A 23541-nucleotide genomic window follows, 5' to 3' on the forward strand; every position below is an offset into this window, starting at 1 on the left:
TCATCTTTTCCAATCTGAATGCCCTTTATTTCCTTCTCTTCTCTGATTGCTCTGGCTAGTACTTCCAACACTATGTTGAATAGGAGTGGTGAGAGTGGGCATCCTTGTCTAGTTCCTGTTCTTAAAGGAAAAGCTTTCAGCTTTTCCCCATTCAGGATGATATTGGCTGTGGGTTTGGCATATATGGCTTTAATTATGTTGAGATACTTTCCCTCTATACCTAACTTATAGAGGGTCTTTGTCATGAATGAGTGCTGAACTTTATCAAATGCTTTTCAGCATCTATAGAGATGATCATATGGTCCTTGTGTTTGACTTTATTAATACGGTGTATCACATTTATTGATTTGCGTATGTTGAACCAACCTTGCATCCCTGGGATGAATCCTACTTGATCGTGATGAATAATTTTACGTATGTGTTGCTGTATTCTGTTTGCTAGTAATTTAGTGAGGATTTTTGCATCTATATTCATCAAGGATATCGGCCTGTAGTTTTCTTTTTTGGTTATATCTTTACCTGGTTTTGGTATCAGGATGATATTTGCTTCATAGAAAGAGTTTGGGAGATTTGCGTCTGTTTCAATCTTTTGGAATAGTTTGTAAAGAATCGGTGTCAATTCCTCTTTGAATGTTTGGTAAAATTCTGCTGTGAATCCATCTGGTCCTGGGCTTTTCTTTGTTGGGAGCCTTCTGATAACAGCTTCAATCTCCTTTATTGTTATTGGTCTGTTCAAATTTTCTACGTCTTCACGGTTCAGTTTTGGGAGCTTGTGTGTGTCCAGAAATTTATCCATTTCCTCCAGATTTTCAAATTTGTTGGTGTATAGTTGTTTATAGTAGTCTCGAATGATTCCTTGTATTTCAGATGAATCAGTTGTAATATCGCCTTTTTCATTTCTAATTTTTGTTATTTGAGTCTTCTCTCTTCTTTTTTTTGTTAGCCATGCTAATGGTTTGTCAATTTTATTTATCTTTTCAAAAAACCAACTTTTTGATTCATTGATCTTTTGAATTGTTTTTTGGGTTTCAATTTCATTCAGTTCTGCTCTGATCTTAATGATTTCTTTCCGTCTGCTAACTTTAGGTTTGGATTGTTCTTGTTTTTCTAGTTCTTTAAGGTGAAGAGTTAGGTTGTTCACTTGCCATCTTTCTATTCTTCTGAAGTGAGCGTTCAATGCAATAAATTTTCCCCTCAATACTGCTTTTGCAGTATCCCACAGGTTTTGGTATGATGTATCATTGTTTTCATTAGTTTCAAGAAATTTTTTGATTTCCTGCTTGATTTCTTCTTGGACCCATATGTCATTAAGTAGAATGCTGTTTAATTTCCATGTGTTTGTATAGTTTCCAGAGTTTCGTTTGTTATTAATTTCTAGTTTTAATCCATTGTGGTCTGAGAAGATACATGGGATAATTCCAATTTTTTTGAATTTATTGAGACTTGATTTGTGACCTAATATGTGATCTATCCTGGAGAATGATCCGTGTGCTGATGAGAAGAATGAATATTCTGAGGTTGTTGGGTGGAATGTTCTGTAGATATCTGCCAATTCCAATTGGTCTAGAGTATTGTTTAGATCTTGTGTTTCTCTACTGAGTCTTTGCCTAGATGATCTGTCTAATATTGACAGTGGAGTGTTCAGGTCCCCTGCTATTATGGTATTAGTGTCTATTTCCTTCTTTAGGTCTAATAGAGTTTGTTTTATAAATCTGGCTGCTCCAACATTGGGTGCATACATATTTATGATTGTTATGTCTTCTTGATGGATCAGTCCTTTTATCATTAAGTAGTGTCCCTCATTGTCTCTTTTTATGGTTTTTAGTTTAAAGTCTATTTTGTCAGATATAAGAATAGCTACTCCAGCTCGTTTTTCTTTTCTGTTTGCTTGGTAAATCTTTTTCCATCCTTTCACTCTTAGTCTATGTGAATCTTTATGGGTGAGGTGGGTCTCTTGTAGGCAGCATATAGTTGGGTCCTGCTTTTTGATCCAGTTGGCCAGTCTGTGTCTTTTAATTGGGAAATTTAAGCCTTTTACATTAAGAGTTGTTATTGAAAGGTGTTGATTTATTCCTAGCATTTTATTGGTTGTTTGGTTGTCTTAGGTGTCTTTTGTTCCTTGCTTTCTGATTTACTGTTTGTTTTCTGTGTTTGTTGGTTCCTTAGGTTGTAGATAGTGTTTTTGTTAGCTTGTTTTCTCTTCATGAATGCCATTTTTATTATACTAGCGGGTTTAGATTTTTCTTGGGTTTTTATGGCAGTGGTAGTTATTTTTCAGGAACCAAACCCAGTACTCCCTTGAGGATTTCTTGTAAGGGTGGTCTTGTGGTAGTGAACTCCCGCAGTTTTTGTTTGTCTGAGAAATATACTATTTGCCCCTCATTTCGGAAGGATAGCCTTGCAGGGTAGAGTATTCTTGGTTGGCAATCTTTGTCTTTTAGTATTTTGAAAATATCATCCCATTCCTTTCTAGCTTTTAGGGTTTGTGATGAAAAGTCTGATGTTAACCTGATTGGGGCTCCCTTATAGGTGATTTGACGCTTCTCTCTTGCAGCTTTTAAGATTCTCTCTTTGTCTCTGAGTTTTGCCAATTTGACTATGACATGTCTTGGAGAAGGTCTTTTTGGGTTGAATACATTTGGAGATCGTTGAGCTTCCTGGATCTGAAGATCTGTGATTTTTCCTATACCTGGGAAGTTTTCTGCCACTTTTTTGTTGAATATGTTTTCAATGGAATCTCCATTTTCCTCCCCTTCTGGAATACCCATGACTCGGATATTTGATCGCTTATGGTTGTCTGATATCTCTCTCAGATTTTCTTCAATGTCCTTGATTCTTTTTTCTTTCTTTTTGTCTGCTTGTGTTATTTCAAACAGCCCATCTTCAAGTTCAGAGGTTCTCTCTTCAACTTCGACAAGCCTGCGGGTTAAACTTTCCGTTGTGTTTTTTATTTCGTTGAATAACTTCTTCAGTTCAGCAAGTTCTGCTACATCTTTTTTCAGGACATTGATTTCCTTGTACATTTCCTCTTTCAGATCCTGTATACTTTTCCTCATTTCATCATGATATCTAGCTGAGTTTTCTTGTATCTCATTCAGTTTCCTTAGAATTATCACTCGAAATTCCTTGTCAGTCATTTCAAGGGCTTCTTGTTCTATAGGATCTAGAGTTTGAGATTTATTAACTTTTGGTGGTGTACTTTCTTGATTTTTTGTATTTCTGGTATCTTTTTTTTGGTGTTTATTCATTGTGGCCGGGGGTTTCACAGTTCACCGGTTTGAGACTAATGACTAACTAGGATGTTGCTGTGGCTGCCAATTTCGTATGGCTCCCTCCGTGACTGCTCAGTTGGCCTCTAGTGCCTTGTGTGTGTGGTTGCCTCGGGTCTTGGGCTTCTCCCGGGAGCCACCTTTCTGGTCAGCTTGGACTCTGGTGGGCTGGTGGATCACGTAGCACAGGGTGTGTGATCTCTGTTGAGCTTTCACTTCCTGTGCAGGACTTCTCCCTGTTCCGTGTGCTCTGGCCCAGGTTGTTAGATCGTGCAGTGGCGACCCCACAGGATATGTGGTTTCTGTCGAGTCTCCCCCTCCCTGGCCCCACGTCTCCCCACTCTGTGCGCACTGTGCTGGGCTGGGGCGTGTCTTCTGCACCCCTCGTCTATCAGCTGGGCCTTCAAGACCCTGCTCGGCACCGCCTCGCCCAGGAAGTCTACCAGGTTTCTGCTGGGCACAGACGACTGGTCTCTCTGGGTGCCTTTGTAGCACTATGTAGATCTTTCTCGGGTCTTGTTCACCTTTGTATCCCCCCAGTATAAACCGAGTCTAGCGCCCACCTGCAGCCTGGTCTCCGGCAGGTTCAAGCGGACCTGGGAACTCTCCTACCACACTATTCCCAACCAGACATTCGTTAGGCTTTTTTCCAAACTGGTGGCCGCAGAGATGGTATCTGCCTCCCAGTAACAGGGAGTTTACCTGGGGCCGGAGTCCAGGGTATGGTGGAGTGACAGTCGGCCCGCCCGTACTTCCTTGCCGTCCCGACACTGGCCCAGGACACCCCCTCCACCAGCCCCGCTAGAGAACCGTGGAGGGAGTGGGAGCGGAGGCCCCCGTGCCAGGCCAAGCAAGTGGGAGGGCTCAGTGATGGCCGAGCAGGGCGGAGCTGCCCGCACCTGGGAAAATGGAGGCAGCACCTGGCGGTGAGTGGCCTGGTGGGGCAGGCTGGAGCCGCGTGAGCATCCACCCCCCGAACAGAGCTGTGCCAGGGATCACTCACAGTGCTGTGCCAGGTCGGGTGTTCGCTCTCTGTCTCTGGTTTGCCGCCTTTCCCAGTTCTCGGCCTCTGCCGCCTTGGGCTGTTCAGTCGCGGCGCGGCTCGGGCGCTCCCAGGAATCTTCTTTAATGCCGGTCTGAAACCTCGAATCCTGAATAGGGCAGCTGGCCACCTTCAGCGCGGCCCCGGCCTCCGGGATCCTGGCTGCATCCACAGCAGCCCTGGCGCTGTGTTCCCTGTTTCGAGACTCGCTTTTGCAGCTAAGAAACAGTTCTTTTCCTGCTCCACACTTCAAAGCTGTTGTCTGTAAATGAGGCAGCCTTTCCTGCCGGGGGCAAAGTGGCGTTGAGCCCCCACGACCGGTCAGCAGCAGCAGTCCTCCCTTAAGAGATGGCGAGAGGAAGGTCCACAAGATTCCCGGCTGCCTGAGGCCCAGTGGCCACCTTTTCCACCTCAGCTACTCTGCGCCAGCCGCCGCAGCCGCCGCCATCTTGAAAAGCCAGAATTTTAATATATATTGATTATCAGTAAGGTGAAACTCTCTGGGTACTCAAAAAACAAAAATAACTGGGAAATTTTCCGAATTAGGAGAAAGACAAAGGAATGACAGACACATTACATAGTGGTTTCATATTTCTACTGGTAAGTAATTGATTGTCAAATGAAAATGTGATGGCCCACCTATAGAAGCACTGTGTGAGTTGTTAGTGTGAGAGACTCAATGATATAAGACATACTGCTTATGACTCATCTAGATTAGTTGTAACTAAGGGACAACGAGAACACAGGAAAACGGCATTAATAATGTAAACACCATGCAGTAAATGCACATTTTTCACCATACTGTACATCACCATGGCTCACCAGGCCACACTTTAGGACACCTGGGTTCCAGAATTGGATCTGCACCTGTACAACCTTGAACATGTCACTTGTCTTTCAATCTGTTTCCTGCTCTATAAAATGAGGGAAGTTAAAACAAGATGATCTTATTAATCTCAATATTCTCCTAATATATTCTTGATATTTTCTACCATGTGCGTGAAGTACAGACAGTAAACATAAGGGTATAGCAAACGATTTTGAACTTTCTTAGCGGAACAAGAAGAAATCAGCTCCTCCCTGTTACTATGGGGTAGCTTTATGGCTTATACAGACACATTTGATTTAAAAAAAAATTTTCCCAAATCTGAGCCAAGGTCTATAACAATACTGTTATCGGATTTAGTATGTCTTAGGGAAGGAAAGTCTTTAGAAAGTGATTTTCATTTTTGTGACTTTTATGGAAGTGTAAATTCAAATTGTTTTAGCTTATAGTATTTTGCCTTTTTTTCATTAACCAAGCAACACTATGGAATACAAGATAATTTCATTTAGAAATAGACAAGCATTGAGTAAGTCAAGACCTTTTAATGAGAAGCAATTTGGCAACATCAAATTTTATAAATGCTATAATGCTGCAGTAAACATCAAATCTTGATCAGCTCTTATTAGGATAAACTTTTAGAATATAAATAATTACATTAAAGGGTGTACAGTAAAGGAAATCTTGATACAGCCAGATGAGAAAGCATCACAGACATTTAAAATAATCTTTTATAGAAATAATATGAAAAATAACTATGATTGTAAATAAATGCTAGTGAATACAAAACTGAATATCCAATAAGGCTATAACTACATAATAAGGAAGCCTTTGTATAATAATAGCCAAAATGTTGAAAATACAATGTTTTCTTTCAGACTTTTCAGGATTGTTCTCAATTCTTTAATGAGAAAGTAATATTACTTATAAATAAATTATTTGAAATAAAATAAAAACAGCAATAATACTTATTTAGCTCCTACAATGTGTCACACATTTTAAGAGGTTTACATACATTATCATTTAATCATACACACCTCCATGAGTTAGGAATTATTATTTCTATTTAATAGATGAAGAAAGTGAAGATTACAGACATAAATCAAATTGTCCAAGTTCATATAGTTAATAAATGAAAGAGACAAGCTTTATAGCTAGGCTTATATGATGCAAAGCCAATATACTATATCATCTCCTTAAAAACAAAAATTTATTACATATATATATGTGGTGTAATTTAATCTTTAGGAAAATAATTCATGTAAAATTTCATGCATCTGTATTTTCACAAAACAAGGCATGAACCTCCTACTTCCTCATTAATTTTAAAAATGAGAGACCAACAAGTATATATGTTTTTTGTTCAGATCTATAAAAATATGTACATGATTTAGCAAATAAGTACTGACTTTCATCCTAAATTTGGAGCCTTGCTGCATGGAAAATAAGGTCTTATGATTAAAACAGCATTCCTTTCATATCGGTCTTTTCTACAAAGACTGTCAAAGTAGATCAATCCATTTTAATTGCCATATTAAATGTGCTAGTCTACTTTTCAGATTCAAAGCCTGGGTGTCACTGAATGTGAAACTGAATTCTCTCAAGCTTGCACAAACGCACATAATCTGCTCTCTCATTATAATTATGCCATTAATGTAAAATGCTGCCTCAAGTAGCTAACAAAAAATACTCATATATTTTATTTACCAGCATGATGGCAAAAACACCTGGAACTCTCCAAGGACCTCATGAGAGAAAATCACTCCTCAGGGAAGTAGGGTTCCCAAAAGCCCAAGCCTCTGGTTTGGAAGAGAGCAACTCCTTACAATATGTACTATTAAGTAAGGTGGAATTGTAACAGGACTAACTGATAGGTTTTTCTTTGAAGATCAATAAACCTTTAAAACCTGTAAATAGATTCAAAACAAGGGAAAAAAAAGGGAAGTGGATAAATTCCAGGTTAAATTCATAATTTATTCATAGTTATGAATAAATACAATTTTTTTCTCAGAGTAAAATGACAGGAATACAGAGTCACTAAAACAATACTAGTTCATAATATATTCCTTTGTATCCTTTGTACATCTTTATTCTGGACCATAAATCCTGCTTCTTACTTGAATCTATTTTTCCCCCATTTACATTTCAGCCACAACTATAAAGTCTTTATCCTGTGTATGAAATATTTAATTATATATCATGGAATTTGGAACTTTTAATTTTAATAAGTTCAATGGGTTAATTAGAATGATGTTATTAAATGTATTTAAGCTTTTTTTTTGCTTCCAATTATACTTTTCTCAGTTCTGGATATTTTTGATCAAGGCATTTAATTTTAATTGCCTCTGGTATAAATACCAGTTGATAACAGCCTGCCATTTACCTTAAAGACTGCAGACAGTATTACCTGAGGAGAACCTCTGTGTAGCTGTGGCATATTCAGGCTAGGCTTTCAGAAGCATTTTTGATGCCATGACTATTTTATTCTGTTTTATTATGATAATCTTAAGAACTTCTGTTCAGTACTCACTCCCATGCTTGTAGATAAATTTGGCTTTTTAGTCCCCCACATGCATTTTTTCTTTGCCAAGCTAGTGAAGTTTTTTTTTAATCCTGTAAGTAGAAATTATGTTTCAAACTAAGTGAACTATTTGAGAGCATTAGAATGAACTGAACCAAATAAAACTGAGCCACATGCGAAATTTCCTTAAATCACCCAAGATTAATAAATCTTTAAAAACTGAAAAGATTTGAAACAAGAATAAAAAGAGGGAATTAACTATAAATCCATATTGTAGGAATGCTATATAATGTATCTACTAAATTAGGAATGGTTTATAAATCTTCTTGGATTGCAGCAAAGTCAACTTCCTGAACAGATGGTCTTCCACCATTTAATCACTCTTTAACTCCCTTACAATCTGGCTTCTGGGCACACCACTCCACTAAAATCACTCAAAGGTTACCAATAACCTAGATCATGGAAGCCAGCAACAGAAGGGATAGAAGGGGCTTTCCAAATCAAACCCAGCCGAATAATTTTATAGGTTAGAGAACTACACTCCAGAGACATTAGGAGACCTTCCTCAGATTATACTGCAGGTGAACCGTGTAAGGTCTGAAGACCAGCCCCTGAATTTTTGCCAGTGCTTTGCTGCTTCTCCCAGCCAACTAGGTAGTCAGTCTTCTTGAACCATGTCTCAAATCAAAATTCTCCATTTTCATATTGATAATGCTGTTTTAATTTTCTTGCTGGATTCCTTTGTCCTGCCCTTCCTAGAACATCCCTTCACTCTACCACTTACATCATTCACACTTTGGCAAAGAACTAAGCTTTGAGCCTGGTCTTCCAAGAACTGTCCACTCTTGTAGTTGCAATTTTCACTGTGAGTCATGTTCAATAGCAACATAACCTTGCACCTTTTCTTTTCATTAACTACTGGACACTTTGATTAAATACTATGTCTGCATTTGAACTATCAAAATACAAATAATAGCAATAGCTAACATTTATTGAGTACTTAACTATAAGCCAGGAGCTGTTCTAAGCTCTTTACATGTATTAACTCATTTAATCCTTACAACAACTCTGTGAGGTACTATTCTGATTTTATAAGTCAGCAAACTAAGACACACAGAGGTTAATGAACTTGCCCAAGCTTGGGTTCAAAAGCATACAGTGTGCCTCCAGAGGCTGTGCTCTTAACCATTTTGCTAGGCAGAACATCCAACACTATGAAACCTCTCCTGTTTATATTACTGAGTATTAAAACAGTATTTTCATATCAGAGTACTTTTTCTATCACTCTTCCTTTGACATCAGAATGGCTTATTTATATAAAAATTCTGTTGTATTCAATATCTATTTCAAGAAACATGATCAATTTTCTTAAATTCATTTAAAAACAGAAAATGAAGGAAAAAAACGATTCATGACTGGCTGTTGCCTATTAAACATGATAGTTACAGACAGAATCTCAAAAACATTTGAAATAGTATTAAGTGTGTTTTCCTATTTAACCAGGTATCTTTTGTATTCTAATTAGTATAATACACATTTCAAAATAAAGTCCATTTGCTACAGAACTCCAGAAACCTACCCCCCAGTTACCATAAATGGATGTCCTCTACAGGTTCACCTTATCTCCACTGGACAACTATAATGCAAAATACAATGAATCAGTGAGATACACATGGTCAGCTGCTTACAGTGTCTGTTGCAATCAAACCTCTTCTAAGTATGAATGAGCAGCAAAGGTTGGAAACAAACTGTCTCTAAGCAATCATTATCTCATCTTAACATGGCAAAAGTGCTGCAGTATGAACAATGAAAGTTTTATTTGCAAATAAGCAATGTGTACCCAGTACCAGAATTACCTAGGCAGCAACAGAAAATGATGGGCCCCCGAACAGCAACAAGTTAGGGTGAATGGAGAGAGGGAGTAAACACTCAAAGACTCTTGCTTGCTAGCCTCCTGAGAGGGTTTTCCTTGGGATAAGGAAGAAGGAAATCCCTAATAAAATTACTGTTAGATTTGTGGCCCTGGTCTCATTGTAGCACAACAGGGAAGAAAAAACAAGGAAGTAATTAGATCCTTTTACCATGACAAATGTTATATATAATGAATCTAACATACATTTTGTATTGATAAGGCAACATTACTGAGTTTAATTTTTCGGATCACTTCTATAAGCCTCTCAGCATCTTAAGGAACAGGTGCAACTATTTTCCTGTGATGTGATATTGAGCTGGGCTGCTCAGGAAACGAGCTATTTCCTCTGTTAAGACCTTCACACTATGACAAAAATCGCTGCTTCCAAAGGCTTGACATTCCCTTCTTTCTTTCCTTGTTAAATTAACACCTTCATATGGGTTCTGCCACTTGACAACTGTGTGACCTTGGAACAATTCCTTAACTTCTCTGAGAGTTACATTATCTATCTGTAAAATGGGTATAATATAATTTATCTCAGAAAAGTGTTAAAGCCAGACAATGCATATAAAATGGCTTTTGTACATGTTTCTGTAGTGCCAGAAACAAGAGGAGCACAATCGACAGTAGTCATTCTTATACCTCTCACTTCCATTCTCTTGACCTGTCAAATACCAACTAGGCTAAGAGAGGACAAAGAAGAATATGACATATTCTCTAATCTGAGAACTTTTGCCAGGGAGTCAGGCATGTGACAACTACAATAGCGTGACAGGTGTTGTAACATGGAGTATGCAAAGCATTATGGGAAAGCAGGCTTAATGGCACAGCTTCCAAACCCACATGACTTCATTTCAGGGAGTAATTTATAGGATAAGATAATATAGTCTCTTGTATAATTTGTTTTCTTCAAATCAAAATATGACATAGGAAAGCGGTGGTAAGGGAGCAGGCATTGTTACAGTATTTACAAGAATAAAGGACAGACCAATTAACCGTTTTAGGTAAACTACTTTCTTTCAAACATTATTTTACCAGACAATATGAATAATTATGGTGTTTAACTTACTTACCTAACATATATTAGGGGCCATTACATTCATTACTATTTAATGAATATCCACTCTGCTCAAATCACAGTGTCAGGTTTATTGGCCAGTGCCCATGGTTTGAATGCTTGTCCTCTCTGCAACTCAAGTTGAAACTTAATCCTCAGTGTAATAGTATTAAGAGGTGGGACCTTTAAGAGGTGACTGGATCATGAGGGCTGTGCTCTCATAAATAGACTAATCCATTTTATGGACTAATGGATTAACAGATTAATGGGTTATCATGGGAATATGTTAGTTATCATGAGAGTGGTCTGTCATTAAAGCCCGTTTGGCTCTCAGTATGGCCCCTTGCCATTTGAAGCCCTGCACTGCCTTGGGACTCTGCAAAGAGTCCCCACCAACAAGAAGGCCCTTACCAGATGTGACTCCTAGACCTTGCACTTCCCAGTCTCAAGAGCTATAAGAAATTAGTTTCTTTTCTTTATAAACTACCCAGTCTCGGATATTCAGTTATAGCAACAGAAAATGTATTAAGACAACCAAGATCTGAAGAACCATTGAGTACAGCAGGAGAAAAAGACACTTAACAGAAATAATGAGGTAAGATGCAAGCACAGAAAGTGAGGCCTAGGCTTCTAGCTCTGTAAAACAGAATGAGCACATGCACTCAATTCTCATCTCTTTTCAGACCCCAGAGAAATCACCACATAAATATTAAAATTAACAAAAAAGACTAAAACCATAGCGATGAAGAGAAAAAGAGGCTAATCAGATAGCAAGATATTTCAACATGTTTCTAGTGTAAAAGATGGCAAATGGAAATGTATTAAATGAATCAAACAGAGTAGAGGACACCCTATAAAACACAAACCACGCCATTTAGGTATTAACCAAAATGCTGCAGCAAGTGTGAGAGTTAACCCACCAACTAAAGGGGCCCCAGGGGGGTACTTGGTTTGCAGGTACAATGAAGAGCAGGTGGGAGAAGTGGGAAGTGACACAGAAAGACTAATTAAAGGCCACAGTGGCCAGCTCCACGCCCCACACAGGACCACATTCAGCAATAAAACAGGGTGTTTCTCCAAATATACTGACCAAACTGGCTGGGGCAAGTTAACCCTTTTAGTACAGACAATAGCTTCTTTAAAGTACAGTGCTTCACATTCTGGCATTTGTTAAGGGTGATAAGGGTCTAGTTTGTTAACCATCAGATCTCTGACTCATCACTGAGGTTGGTCAGGAGACAAAACTCCCAATCGCATCTCTATCACCTCTTGTTGGGGTGGTGAAGCAAGGAAACCACTTAAAACATTGAGAAAAATCAGCCCATTTATTACACCGATATGTGATTAGACAATGAGGATCACTAGGTATGTGACAAAATAACCAGCAGGAAGAAGGAGAAACAACATTAGCAAAACACACAAAAAGTTACTCTGGAAATTATGCTTAATAAAATATGCCAGATGCAGAAGGACAAATACTGCAATATGATTTCACTTATATGAGGTACGTACCTAGAATAACACATTCATGGGCAGAAAATGTAATAGAGGTTATCAGGGCTGGGAGGAAAGAGGGAAGAGAGAAGTCATTGTTTAATGGGTACTGAGCTTTTGTTGTGGATGATTAAAAAGTTTTGGGTATAGACAGTGGTGATGATTACACAACGTTGTAAATGTATTTAATGCCACTGAATTGCACACTTACAAATGGTTAAAATTATAAATACTATGTTATATATATTTTTAGTTTATTTAAAACAAAGAAAAAATTTACTGTGGAGATGCAGGAAATGGTGACAAATGGACATTCATATGCAAAGAATGAAGTTGGACACCTACCTCACACCATACACAAAATTAAAATAGATCATAGACCTAAATGTAAGAGCTAAAACTTTAAAATCCTTAGAAGAAAACATAGACATAAATCTTCAAGGCCGTGGATCAGGCAATGGCTTCTTAGATATGACACCAAAAGCACAAGCAATGGAAGAAAAAATAAATTAGGTTTCATCAAAATTAAAAACTTCTGTGCTTTAAATGACACCATCAGGAAAGTGAAATGATAGTCCACCAAATGGGAGAAAATATTTGCAATCATTTAAGGGATTCATATCTAGAATATATAAAGAACTGTTATCACTCAATAATAAAAAGACAAATAAATCAATTTTTATGGCCACAGTACTGAAATAGGCATTTCTCCAAAGAATATACACACACACACACACACACACACACACACAAACAATTTGCCAATAAATACACGAATATATGCTCAACTTTAGTAATGAGGGAAATGCAAATTATAACCACAATGAGATAGCACTTCACACCCACTAGAATGACTATAATAAAAAAGACAGATAATAAGTTTTGGCAAGAATGGAGAGAAATTGGAACCATCATATATTGCTGGTAGGAGGACAAAATGGTGTAGTTAGTTTGGAAAACAGTCTGGAAGTTGCTCAAAATGTTAAACACAGAGTTAGCATATTATCCAGCAATTCCATTCCTAGGTATATATTCAAAAGAAATAAAAATGTATGTTACACTATAACTTGCACATAAAAGTTCACAGATGGATTATTCACAATAGTCAAAGAGTGGAAACAACCTAAATGTCCACCACTTGATGAATGGATAAATAAAATGTGTTACATACAGTACATACAATGAAATGTTGTTCTGCCATAAAAAGGAATGAAATGCTGATACATGCTACAACATGGATGAACCTTGAAAACATTATGCTAAGTGAAAACAGCCACCAAATATCACATATCATATGAAACCATTTATATGAAATGTCCAGAACAGGCAAATCCATATAGAAAGTAGATTAGTAGATGCCTAGGGCTGGGGCAGAGGGGAGGAGAAGGTTGGTGGAAGTGGAGAGTGACTGCTAAAGAACACAGGTAAACTGTGGTAAATATACTAAAAATCATTGAATTGTATACTTTAATTTAGTGAATTGTACAGAATGCAAATTACATCTCAGTAAGTTGTTATAAAAAATAAATGCTCAGTAAATGATAGCCATTACCATTTTTAAGAAATTACTCTGAAGAAAAAGATAAGTCAAAGAACAGAAGAAATCTTTAATTTTTACTGACAGAAAGATTTATGAAGATAAATTATCCATTGAAAAAACTGGAAGTAGGAATAAGATATCTGGCCTAAACAGGTAACTATTAAAAGACGCTGAAAGCTGAAAAGAAGGCAGAATGGACTGGCTAAGACCTCAGGACTTGAAGAATGGCAATGCAGTGAAATTCCTGAGATCCCACATATGCTGGGCTGGGCACCTGAGAGGCCAAGAGTCTTAAACAACTAAAATGGATAGACACAAAAATAAACAAAGGCAGTCTGTTCTCTCTGGCAAAAGGACTGGGAAACAGGAAGTACAACAAAAACCAAGTGGGAGCTCCAACCCCAGCTCCTCAACTGAGATACCAGTTGGACAATCTGCCTTCAGCAGTAGCTTCGAAGTTCTAGTAGGCCATTCCAGCCTCTGCTTCACAACCAAAGCACTGATGAGTCAATACAACTGCAGCATTTGCAAATAAGGTCCAGAGAGCTGTCCTGACCCCACAGTGTTCTACAACTCCAGCACCTGCTGGCAGTCCAAGTCACCTCCAGTGGCTTCAAAGCAACGAGAAGCCCACCCAACCTCTGCTCCACACTGAGAGCACCAGCAAGCAGGCCAATTGTGTTAGCTGAGGCTGGTAACTCCTGGCTCTCCATCCAGTGGCATAAGGAGACTCAGGCCAGAGAAAGATGGGGTATTACCTATAGAGAAACACAAATTTGAATTCACAGGGAATTTCTCATCTGCAACTATGGAAGCCAGAGGAAGTGGCACATAGTTAGTTCTTAGTGCTGAAAGAAAACAACTGTCAACTAGGAATCCTATGTCCAACACTACCCTTCTGGAATGAAGGTGAAATACAGACATTCTCAGACAGAGGAAAAGTAAGAAATTTGTTGCTAGTAGACCTACCTATAACTAATGTCTAAAGGAAACTCCCCAAACAGAGAAAATAACAAGAGAAAAAGTCTGGGACATTCAGAAAGGAATGAACAATGAAATGTTAAAAGTTGACGTAAGCACAATAGACTATCCTTCACCCCATGAATTTCTTTAATCAAATTTTACAGTGAAGCAAAAGTTTTCACAATCTGATGTGCTGCTCAATGAACATAGAAGAAATACTTTTAGAAATTATGTTTAAAAAGCGAAGAAGGTAAACAAAACTAAATGTAAGTAAGGCTTCTATAATTCACTCAATGTGGTAAAATCATACCAGTAGACTTTCGATAACTTATGTATGTATATGGTAATTAATAAAGCCATCATTCAGAAAAATTTAAAAAACAATACACTAAAAAAACATTATAAGTAAACGTTATAAATAAATAAAAATGGAATTCTAATAAATGTTCAAATAACCCAAAGCATGTCCTTCAGTGGGTGAATGGTTAAACAAACTATGGTACTACCATACCATGTAATACAACTGAGCAATAAAAAAGGAATAAACTATTGGTACATGCAACAACTTGGATGAATCTCATGGAAATTATGTTGAGTGAAAAAAGCTAATCCCAAAAGGTTAGGTATAGTTCCATCTTTACGACATTCTTGAAATGACAAAATTTTAAAATGGAAAACACATTAGTAGCTGCCAGGGCTTAAGGATGGAGGATGTGGTTATAAAGGAAGACTTATGGTGATATGGTGATGGTACACTTAAGTATATTGACTGTGGTGGTGGTTACACAAAGCTACCCATGTGATAAAAATGCATAGAGCTATACACACATACACACACAAATGAGTGCATGTATAACTGGTAAAATCTGAATGAGCCCTGTGGCTTGTAGTAATGTCATCTTTCTGGTTTTCATATTATACTATAATGATATAAAATGTTAACACTATGAGGGGCTGAGTGAAAAGTGCACAAGCCTTCCCTGGTCATTTCTTCACAACTTCTGTTAGAGCTGCACTTACTTAAAAATTAAAAATTTTTAAAAATTTACTTTATCTGATTGACACCTTAAAAAAAATTTTTAAACCAGTATGGGGATCCGAACCCTTGACCTTGGTGTTAGAATGATGTGTTCTAAACAACTGGCTAGCCCCTCAAAAATTTTTTGACTCCCCAAATTTTTAATAATTTTGATAGTAAATACTACTAAATAAAAATCCAGGAAGCTATGAAAAGAATAATCAAATAAGAACAAACTATTAGAAATTAAAATATACTTTAAAAATTCAACCGAAGAGCTGAAAGAAAAAGTTAAGAAAAGATTCCCCAAATGTTATTAATATTTCTAATAACAACATAAAATTATAACAAAAAAAATAATTTAAAAACAAAAATAAAATTAACTGTAAAATATAATTACAGCCAAAAAACAAAGAAATAGAAAACATTTGAGAAAAAGTTAGACACACCAGATGGTAAGAGCGTTTTGCATACCAGAGGCCTTGGGCCACAGTGTACCAGTTTGCTCAGACAGTATGTGCTAACGATATGATTTATGGTGAAGATCTGGTTTTTTCCTGGGGGGCTGGTGCTTAAATAAGTAAGGTCAGTGATGTAAGTGCTGCATACCTACATAAATAAAACTTAATCCTTAATAAAAACCAGGGACAAACCAGCTTGAGCAAGCTTCCCTGGTTGGCAACATTTTGCGGGTGTTCTCACACATCCTTACTGGGGTAATTAAGCGTGTCTCATGTGAGTCCAGTAGAAGAGGCCACTTGGAAGCTTGTTCCTAGCTTCCTCAGGACTTGCCCCATGTGCCTCCTCCCTTTGCTGATTTTATCCTTTCACTGTAATAAAGCATAAGCATAGCAGCTTCTGAGTCCTATGAGTCCTCTAGTGAATTGTCGAGGCTGAGTAGTCGTGGGGGACCCCTGACATACATTCCTTCAAGCACAGGAATTTCTCTCATGTTTAGGAACTTCCTGGGCTTTACTACTCTCTATTTACTTTCCCAACCTTTGGCAGCACCTTCACACGGCAGCTGGCCCCACGAATCAGTTAAGGATAAAATCTGACCTGGTCAATCATAAGTAGCCACTTAAACCAACATTTCAAGTAGAGGGCTACACATCTAGGGATATGTCTGACCCCCTATATTTCATCAGGCCACTTCACCCAGCTCTGGTAATGGACATGGGCATGTTAGGTCTTCTCTACTGCTTAAAATGGTTCAGAAAGTGGCAAGGGAACTTTATCATTTTATATACATCACAACTAAGCTGCCAGTGGGGGTGGAGGCATGTCAGCTACCAGCAGTTTTCTGCTGAGAATTCTCCCCATCACCTCCCTCTCAGAAACTATATACAATAATGTGAAGATGTAATCTGCCACATAACTGTAGGAGAGGAGCTCCAGTACTTACCCTAGAGCACTTCTCTTAGCTAGGATGTGGCTCCACCTGGAAAGCATGCCACAGATAATTTAGAACAATGCTGGAAAAAGATTTCAATATAAAAAATATCTATAGAGTGAATTCTCTATAAAATTCACCCTTACTCACTTGTACTCTGATAAACTTTCTTCAGTGGGAGAGAAAGAGTTGCAAGTATATTATATGCCAAAAATTACACATAATTCTCAGCCTTCCTTATATGTGTCAAGCATGAAATAACTGTTTAAGTTAATGATTTTGTTAGCCATGTGCCTATAAAATGCTTTGATGTTCTCTGGCTCCTGCCCCCACACCTCAAATCTGTGATCTATTATTTTATTTTCTAAGAAAAGGCTTTGAGGTTTCATCACCCTAGAGAAGTAGGTCAGGCATATGAAATACTGTATAAATGATACACACTAGTCTTAAAATAGCTCAGAGTTACAGCACTAGGTAATATGAAGGTAGATATATTCCCTATTTTACCATTTCTTCAAGCAAAATTGTACATCTCAAATGTGTACTGACTGCACTGACACGAGTGGTAACTAAGATAAAGGCCAATTCCCCACTTTACAGGCACTAACAGGCCAGTGAGAAATTTCTATCACATACTAACACAGGGATTTTATGTTCTGGAGAAAACCTTAACATTTATTTACAAGTCTCTCAAATAGCTTCTCATCGATAAACCACTCAGAGTAATTACATGTTTTGTTGAAGACCAGCAAGAGAGTCAGAAAAATAGTGTGATAGCAGCCAATGGGACGGTTGACTCTCCCTTTCTCTATTAAAACAAACATTTATTGGTGTGTATTATGTACATTTTTTAAAATAAAAGGACTACTCCAATTTGTAAGCATATCTTCTGTAAGCGCTGATGCCATTGTTATTAAATGCACGTTAACTGCTTGAAATCCCAGGCACACACTCAGGTTCATTCCCTTTCTCCTCAGGCAGTTTCCACAATCCACAACATTTTCATTTCAACAGTCCTCATTACTAGTATCATTTAATACTTGAGGGTTTGCTCAAGTCAATATCAGTCTTGCTGATTCTACAGATACATATTTTGTTGACACAACACAGTCTGAATCCATAGCTTCTAAAGGTAAAAATTTAAAAACTATTCCTTCCCCTGACATATCACCAAGTGCTAAGAACAACTCTGTCAGTTATTCAGCCCTTTGGCAAAGTCACAGGAGAGAGAGACATCAAGCACACCTGTTCATGGGATCCACTCCTTCAACAAGGAGTGTATGCCTCATCTGTCTTCCTGCCATCCATATGCATTGCTCCTTCTCAAAGACACTTGACACCTTAAACTTGACCATTCTGAAGATGGAAATGTTTACCTGGAAGACATCTTGTTGGACACATCTGACTCCTACTTCCTCATTAACAAATAGCTCTTTACCACAAGTAAATCTTAACTAATCAGAAAAGGGAGAAGTCTTTCCTTCAGAAGGAGCAACAAAAACACATTATAAAAATTTCCTCTTCAATTAAGCTTAAATGTCTTTGGATGAGTCTAAATTAATAAATACCATATCTCTTTACCTGATTGGAAAACCTCATGCTCACATTACGTTGATTCTGTAGTGGAACATACCGCTGAACAGGATCGATATCTTTAGGGCTGACTAACTCATCAGCTGAAAAAAAAAGAAGGGAAGTGATATTATCAAAAATGCATTTACATAACACTACAAACCAAGTAGACCTAAGAGACATCTATGGAACATTCCATACAACAAGAGCAGAATACACATTTTTCTCATGGCACATGGAACATCCTCCATGATATACTATATGCTAGGCCATCAAATAAGTTTCAATAAATACAAAAGGACCGAAATCATAAAAAGTATATTCTCCAACTATCACGGAATGAAATTAGAAATCAATAACAGAAAGAAACCTTGAAATTCACAAATATATGGCAATTAAATAACACACTCATAAATAACCAAAGGGTCAAATAAAAAATCAAAAGGGAAATTAGTAAATACTTTCTAATGTACTTTCTGATGAGATAAATGAAAATGAAGATATAACATACCAAAACTTATGGGATATAGGTAAAGCAATGATCAGAGCAAAACTTAGAGCTATAAATGCCTATATTAAAAAGAGAAAAATCTTAAATCGATAATGTATTCTTCCACTTTAAGACAGTGGATGGAAAAGAGGAAACTAAATCAAAAGCAAGCAGAAGAAAGGAAATAATAAAGTTTAGAGTGGAAATTAATGAAAGAGTATAGAAAAACACTAGAGAATAATTTGAAAAGCTCAACAAAACTGACAAACCTTTAGCTAGACTGACCAAGAAAAAAAGAGACTCATATCACTAAATCAGGGATAAAAGGAACACTACTACAGACCTTAGGAACATTAGAGAATAATGCCAACAAATATACTCATATGCCAACAAATTAAATAACCTAGATGAAAAGGAAAAATTCTTGGAAAGACACAAACTACCAAACTAACACAAGAAGGAATAGAAAATACTAACAGATATGTAACAAGTAAAGTGACTGAAACTTTACACAAAATAAATGCCCAGGATCAAATGGCTTCACTGGTGTATTCCATTAAGTAGTTAAAAAAAAAAAAATTAAAACCTACCTTTTACAAACTTTACAAAGAAATAGAAGAGGGAATACTTCTCAATTCATTCTAAAAGGCCAATATTACACTAATACAGAAATCAAAACATCACAAGAAAAGAAAATTACAATCAAAATCTTTTATGAATGTAGACACAAAAATCCTCAACAAAATACTAGCAAACCAAATCCAGTAATATATAAGAGGGATTACATATCATAACCAAGTAGTATGTATCCCACAAATGCAAGGATGGCTTAACAAGCAAAATCAATTACTGTAATATATCATATCATTAAAATAAATGGCAAAAAACTACATGATCATCTCAGACACTGAAAAAGCATTTGACAAAATTCAACATTCTTTCACAAGAAAAAGCATTCAGCAAACAAGGAATAGAAGGGAACTTCCTCAAAGAAAAATCTACAGTTGACATACTCAATGGTAAAAGACTGAATGCTTTTCCCCCAAAATCAGGAACATGATAAGGAAGTATGTCCACTCTCACCACTTCTATTTAACATTGTAATGAGGGTTCCAGACAGGGAAACTGGGCAAGAAGAAGTAATAAAAGGCACCAGATTGAAAACGAAGCTACAGTAATTAAAACAGTTTGGTATTAGCATAAAGATAGACATATAGATCAATGGAATAGAATTGTGAGTCCAGAAATAACCCTTACACGTTTATGGTAAAGTGATTTTTGACAAGGGGCCAAAACAATTCAATGGGAAAAGAATAGGGGTTTGGGGTTTTTTTTGACAAATTATGCTGGGACAACTGAATATTCAAAAGCAAAGGAATAAGGCTGGGACTTCTTTGTCACATCACACACAAAAATTATCTCAAAATAGATCAAAAAGCATAACATAGGAGCAAAAACTATAAAACTGTCAGAAGAAAATATAGGAGTAAACCTTCATGACTTTGATTTAGACAAAATTATGACATCAAAACACAAGCCACAAAAGATATAAAGAGATAAACTGGATTTCATCAAAATTATAAACTTTTGTGTCTCAAAGTTTACCATCAAGAAAGTAAAATAACAGCCCACAGAATGGGAGAAAATATCTGCAAATCATGTGTCTTATAAGGGACTTTTATCAAGAATACAAAAAGAACTCCTAAGACTCAATAATAAAAAGACAAAAATCCAGTTGAAAAATGGTCACAGTATCTAAACATACATTTCTCCAAAGAAGATACACAAATCACCAGCAAGCACACAAAAAGATGCTTGACAACATTTGTCTTCTGGGAAATACTAATCAAAACCATAATGAGATACCACTTCACACCCATTAGGATAGCTATAATAATAATTTTTAAAAATCAGATAAGGAATACAGAGGAGAAGTTTCAAGATGGCGGCGGCTGCGGCGGCTGGCGCGGAGTAGCTGAGGTGGAAAAGGTGGCCACTGGGCCTCAGGCAGCCGGGAAACTTGTGGACCTTCCTCTCGCCATCTCTTAAGGGAGGACTGCTGCTGCTGGCCGGTCGTGGGGGCTCAACGCCACTTTGCCCCCGGCAGGAGAGGCTGCCTCATTTACAGGCAACAGCTTTGAAGTGTGGAGCAGGAAAAGAACTGATTCTTAGCTGCAAAAGTGAGTCTTGAAACAGGGAACACGGCGCCAGGGCTGCTGTGGATGCAGCCAGGATCCCGGAGGCTGGGGCCGCACTGAAGGCGGCCAGCTGCCCTATTCAGGATTCGAGGTTTCAGGCCGGCATTAAAGAAGATTCCTGGGAGCGCCCGAGCGGCGCCGTGACTGAACAGCCCGAGGCGGCAGCGCCGAGAACACGGAAGGCAACAAACCAGAGACAGAGCGAGCGCCCGACCTGGCACAGCACTGTGAGTGATCCCTGGCACAGCTCTGTTCGGGGGGTGAATGCCCACGCGGCTCCCGCCTGCACCACCAGGCCACTCACTGCCACGGTGCTGCCTCCATTTTCCCAGGTGCGGGCAGCTCCGCCCTGCTCGGCCATCACTGAGCCCATTTGCTTGGCCTGGCGCGGGGCTTTCCGGACCCTGCGGGCCGACCTCCTCTCCCACTCCCTCCGCGGTTCTCTGGCAGGGCTGGGGGTGTGGGGCGTCCCGACCAGTTTTGGGAGGGCTAGGAAGTACTGGCGGGCCGACTGTCACTCCACCACACCCTGGACTCCGCCCCGGTAAACTTCCTGTTACTGGGAGGCAGATACCATCTCTGCGACCACCAGTTTGGAAAAAAGCCTAACGAATTTCTGGTTGGGAATAGTGTGGTAGGAGAGTTCCCAGGTCCGCTTGAACCTGCCGGAGAGCAGGCTGCAGGCGGGCACTAGACTCGGTTTATACCGGGGGGATACAAAGGTGAACAAGACCCGAGAAAGATCTACACAGTGCTACAAAGGCACCCAGAGAGACCGGTCGTCTGTGCCTAGCAGAAACCTGGTAGACTTCCTGGGCGAGGCGGTGCTGAGCAGGGTCTTGAAGGCCCAGCTGATAGACGAGGGGTGCAGAAGACACGCCCCAGCCCAGCACAGTGTGCACAGAGGGGGGAGACGTGCGGCCAGGGAGGCGGAGACTCGACAGAAACCACACACCCGGTGGGGTCGCCACTGCACGATCTAACAGCCTGGGCCAGAGCACACGGAACGGGGAGAAGTCCTGTACAGAAAGTGAAAGCTCAACAGAGATCACACACCCTGTGGTACGTGATCCACCAGCCCAGCAGAGTACAAGCTGACCAGAAAGGTGGATCCCCGGAGAAGCCCAAGACCCGAGGCAACCACATACACAAGACACTGGAGGCCAACTGAGCAGTCACGGCGGGAGCCATACCAAATTGGAAACCACAGCAACATCCTAGTTAGTCATTAGTCTTAAACCGGTGGACTGTGAAACCCCCTGCAACAATGAATAAACACCAAAAAAAAGACACCAGAAATACAAAAAATCAAGAAAGTACACCACCAAAAGTTAATAAATCTCATACTGTAGATCCTATAGAACAAGAAGCCCTTGAAATAACTGACAAGGAATTTCGAGTGATAATTCTAAGGAAACTGAATGAGATACAAGAAAACTCAGCTAGACATCATGATGAAATGAGGAAAAGTATACAGGATCTGAAAGAGGAAATATACAAGGAAATCAATGTCCTGAAAAAAAATGTAGCAGAACTTGCTGAACTGAAGAAGTTATTCAGCGAAATAAAAAACACAACGGAGAGTTTAACCAGCAGGCTTGTCGAAGTTGAAGAGAGAACCTCTGAACTTGAAGATGGGCTGTTTGAAATAACACAAGCAGACAAAAAGAAAGAAAAAAGAATCAAGGATATGGAAGAAAATCTGAGAGAGATATCAGACAACCTCAAGCGCTCAAATATCCGAGTCATGGGTATTCCAGAAGGGGAGGAAAATGGAGATTCCATTGAAAACATATTCAACAAAATAGTGGCAGAAAACTTCCCAGGTATAGGAAAAATCACAGATCTTCAGATCCAGGAAGCTCAACGATCTCCAAACGTATTCAACCCAAAAAGGCCTTCTCCAAGACATGTCATAGTCAAATTGGCAAAACTCAGAGACAAAGAGAGAATCTTAAAAGCTGCAAGAGAGAAGCGTCAAATCACCTATAAGGGAGCCCCAATCAGGTTAACATCAGACTTTTCATCACAAACCCTAAAAGCTAGAAAGGAATGGGATGATATTTTCAAAATACTAAAAGACAAAGATTGCCAGCCAAGAATACTCTACCCTGCAAGGCTATCCTTCCGAAATGAGGGGCAAATAGTATATTTCTCAGACAAACAAAAACTGCGGGAGTTCACTACCACAAGACCACCCTTACAAGAAATCCTCAAGGGAGTACTGGGTTTGGTTCCTGAAAAATAAC

The 23541-nt window shown here is 38.6% G+C and overlaps 1 protein-coding gene across 4 annotated transcripts in view; it reads right to left on the reverse strand.

Moving 5' to 3' along the window:
• Positions 1 to 23541, reverse strand: part of PHKB (phosphorylase kinase regulatory subunit beta) — a 217241-nt gene that overhangs the window by 59947 nt on the left and 133753 nt on the right. For all 4 annotated transcript variants that reach the window (XM_063110493.1, XM_063110492.1, XM_063110494.1 and 1 more), the window contains one exon: positions 18614 to 18708. In XM_063110493.1, coding sequence (XP_062966563.1) covers positions 18614 to 18708 — 95 coding nt within the window. The remainder of the gene's footprint in view (positions 1 to 18613; positions 18709 to 23541) is intronic.

The sequence above is a fragment of the Cynocephalus volans genome, chromosome 10 (assembly GCF_027409185.1).
Source record: "Cynocephalus volans isolate mCynVol1 chromosome 10, mCynVol1.pri, whole genome shotgun sequence".
NCBI classification, from domain to species: Eukaryota; Metazoa; Chordata; class Mammalia; order Dermoptera; family Cynocephalidae; genus Cynocephalus; species Cynocephalus volans.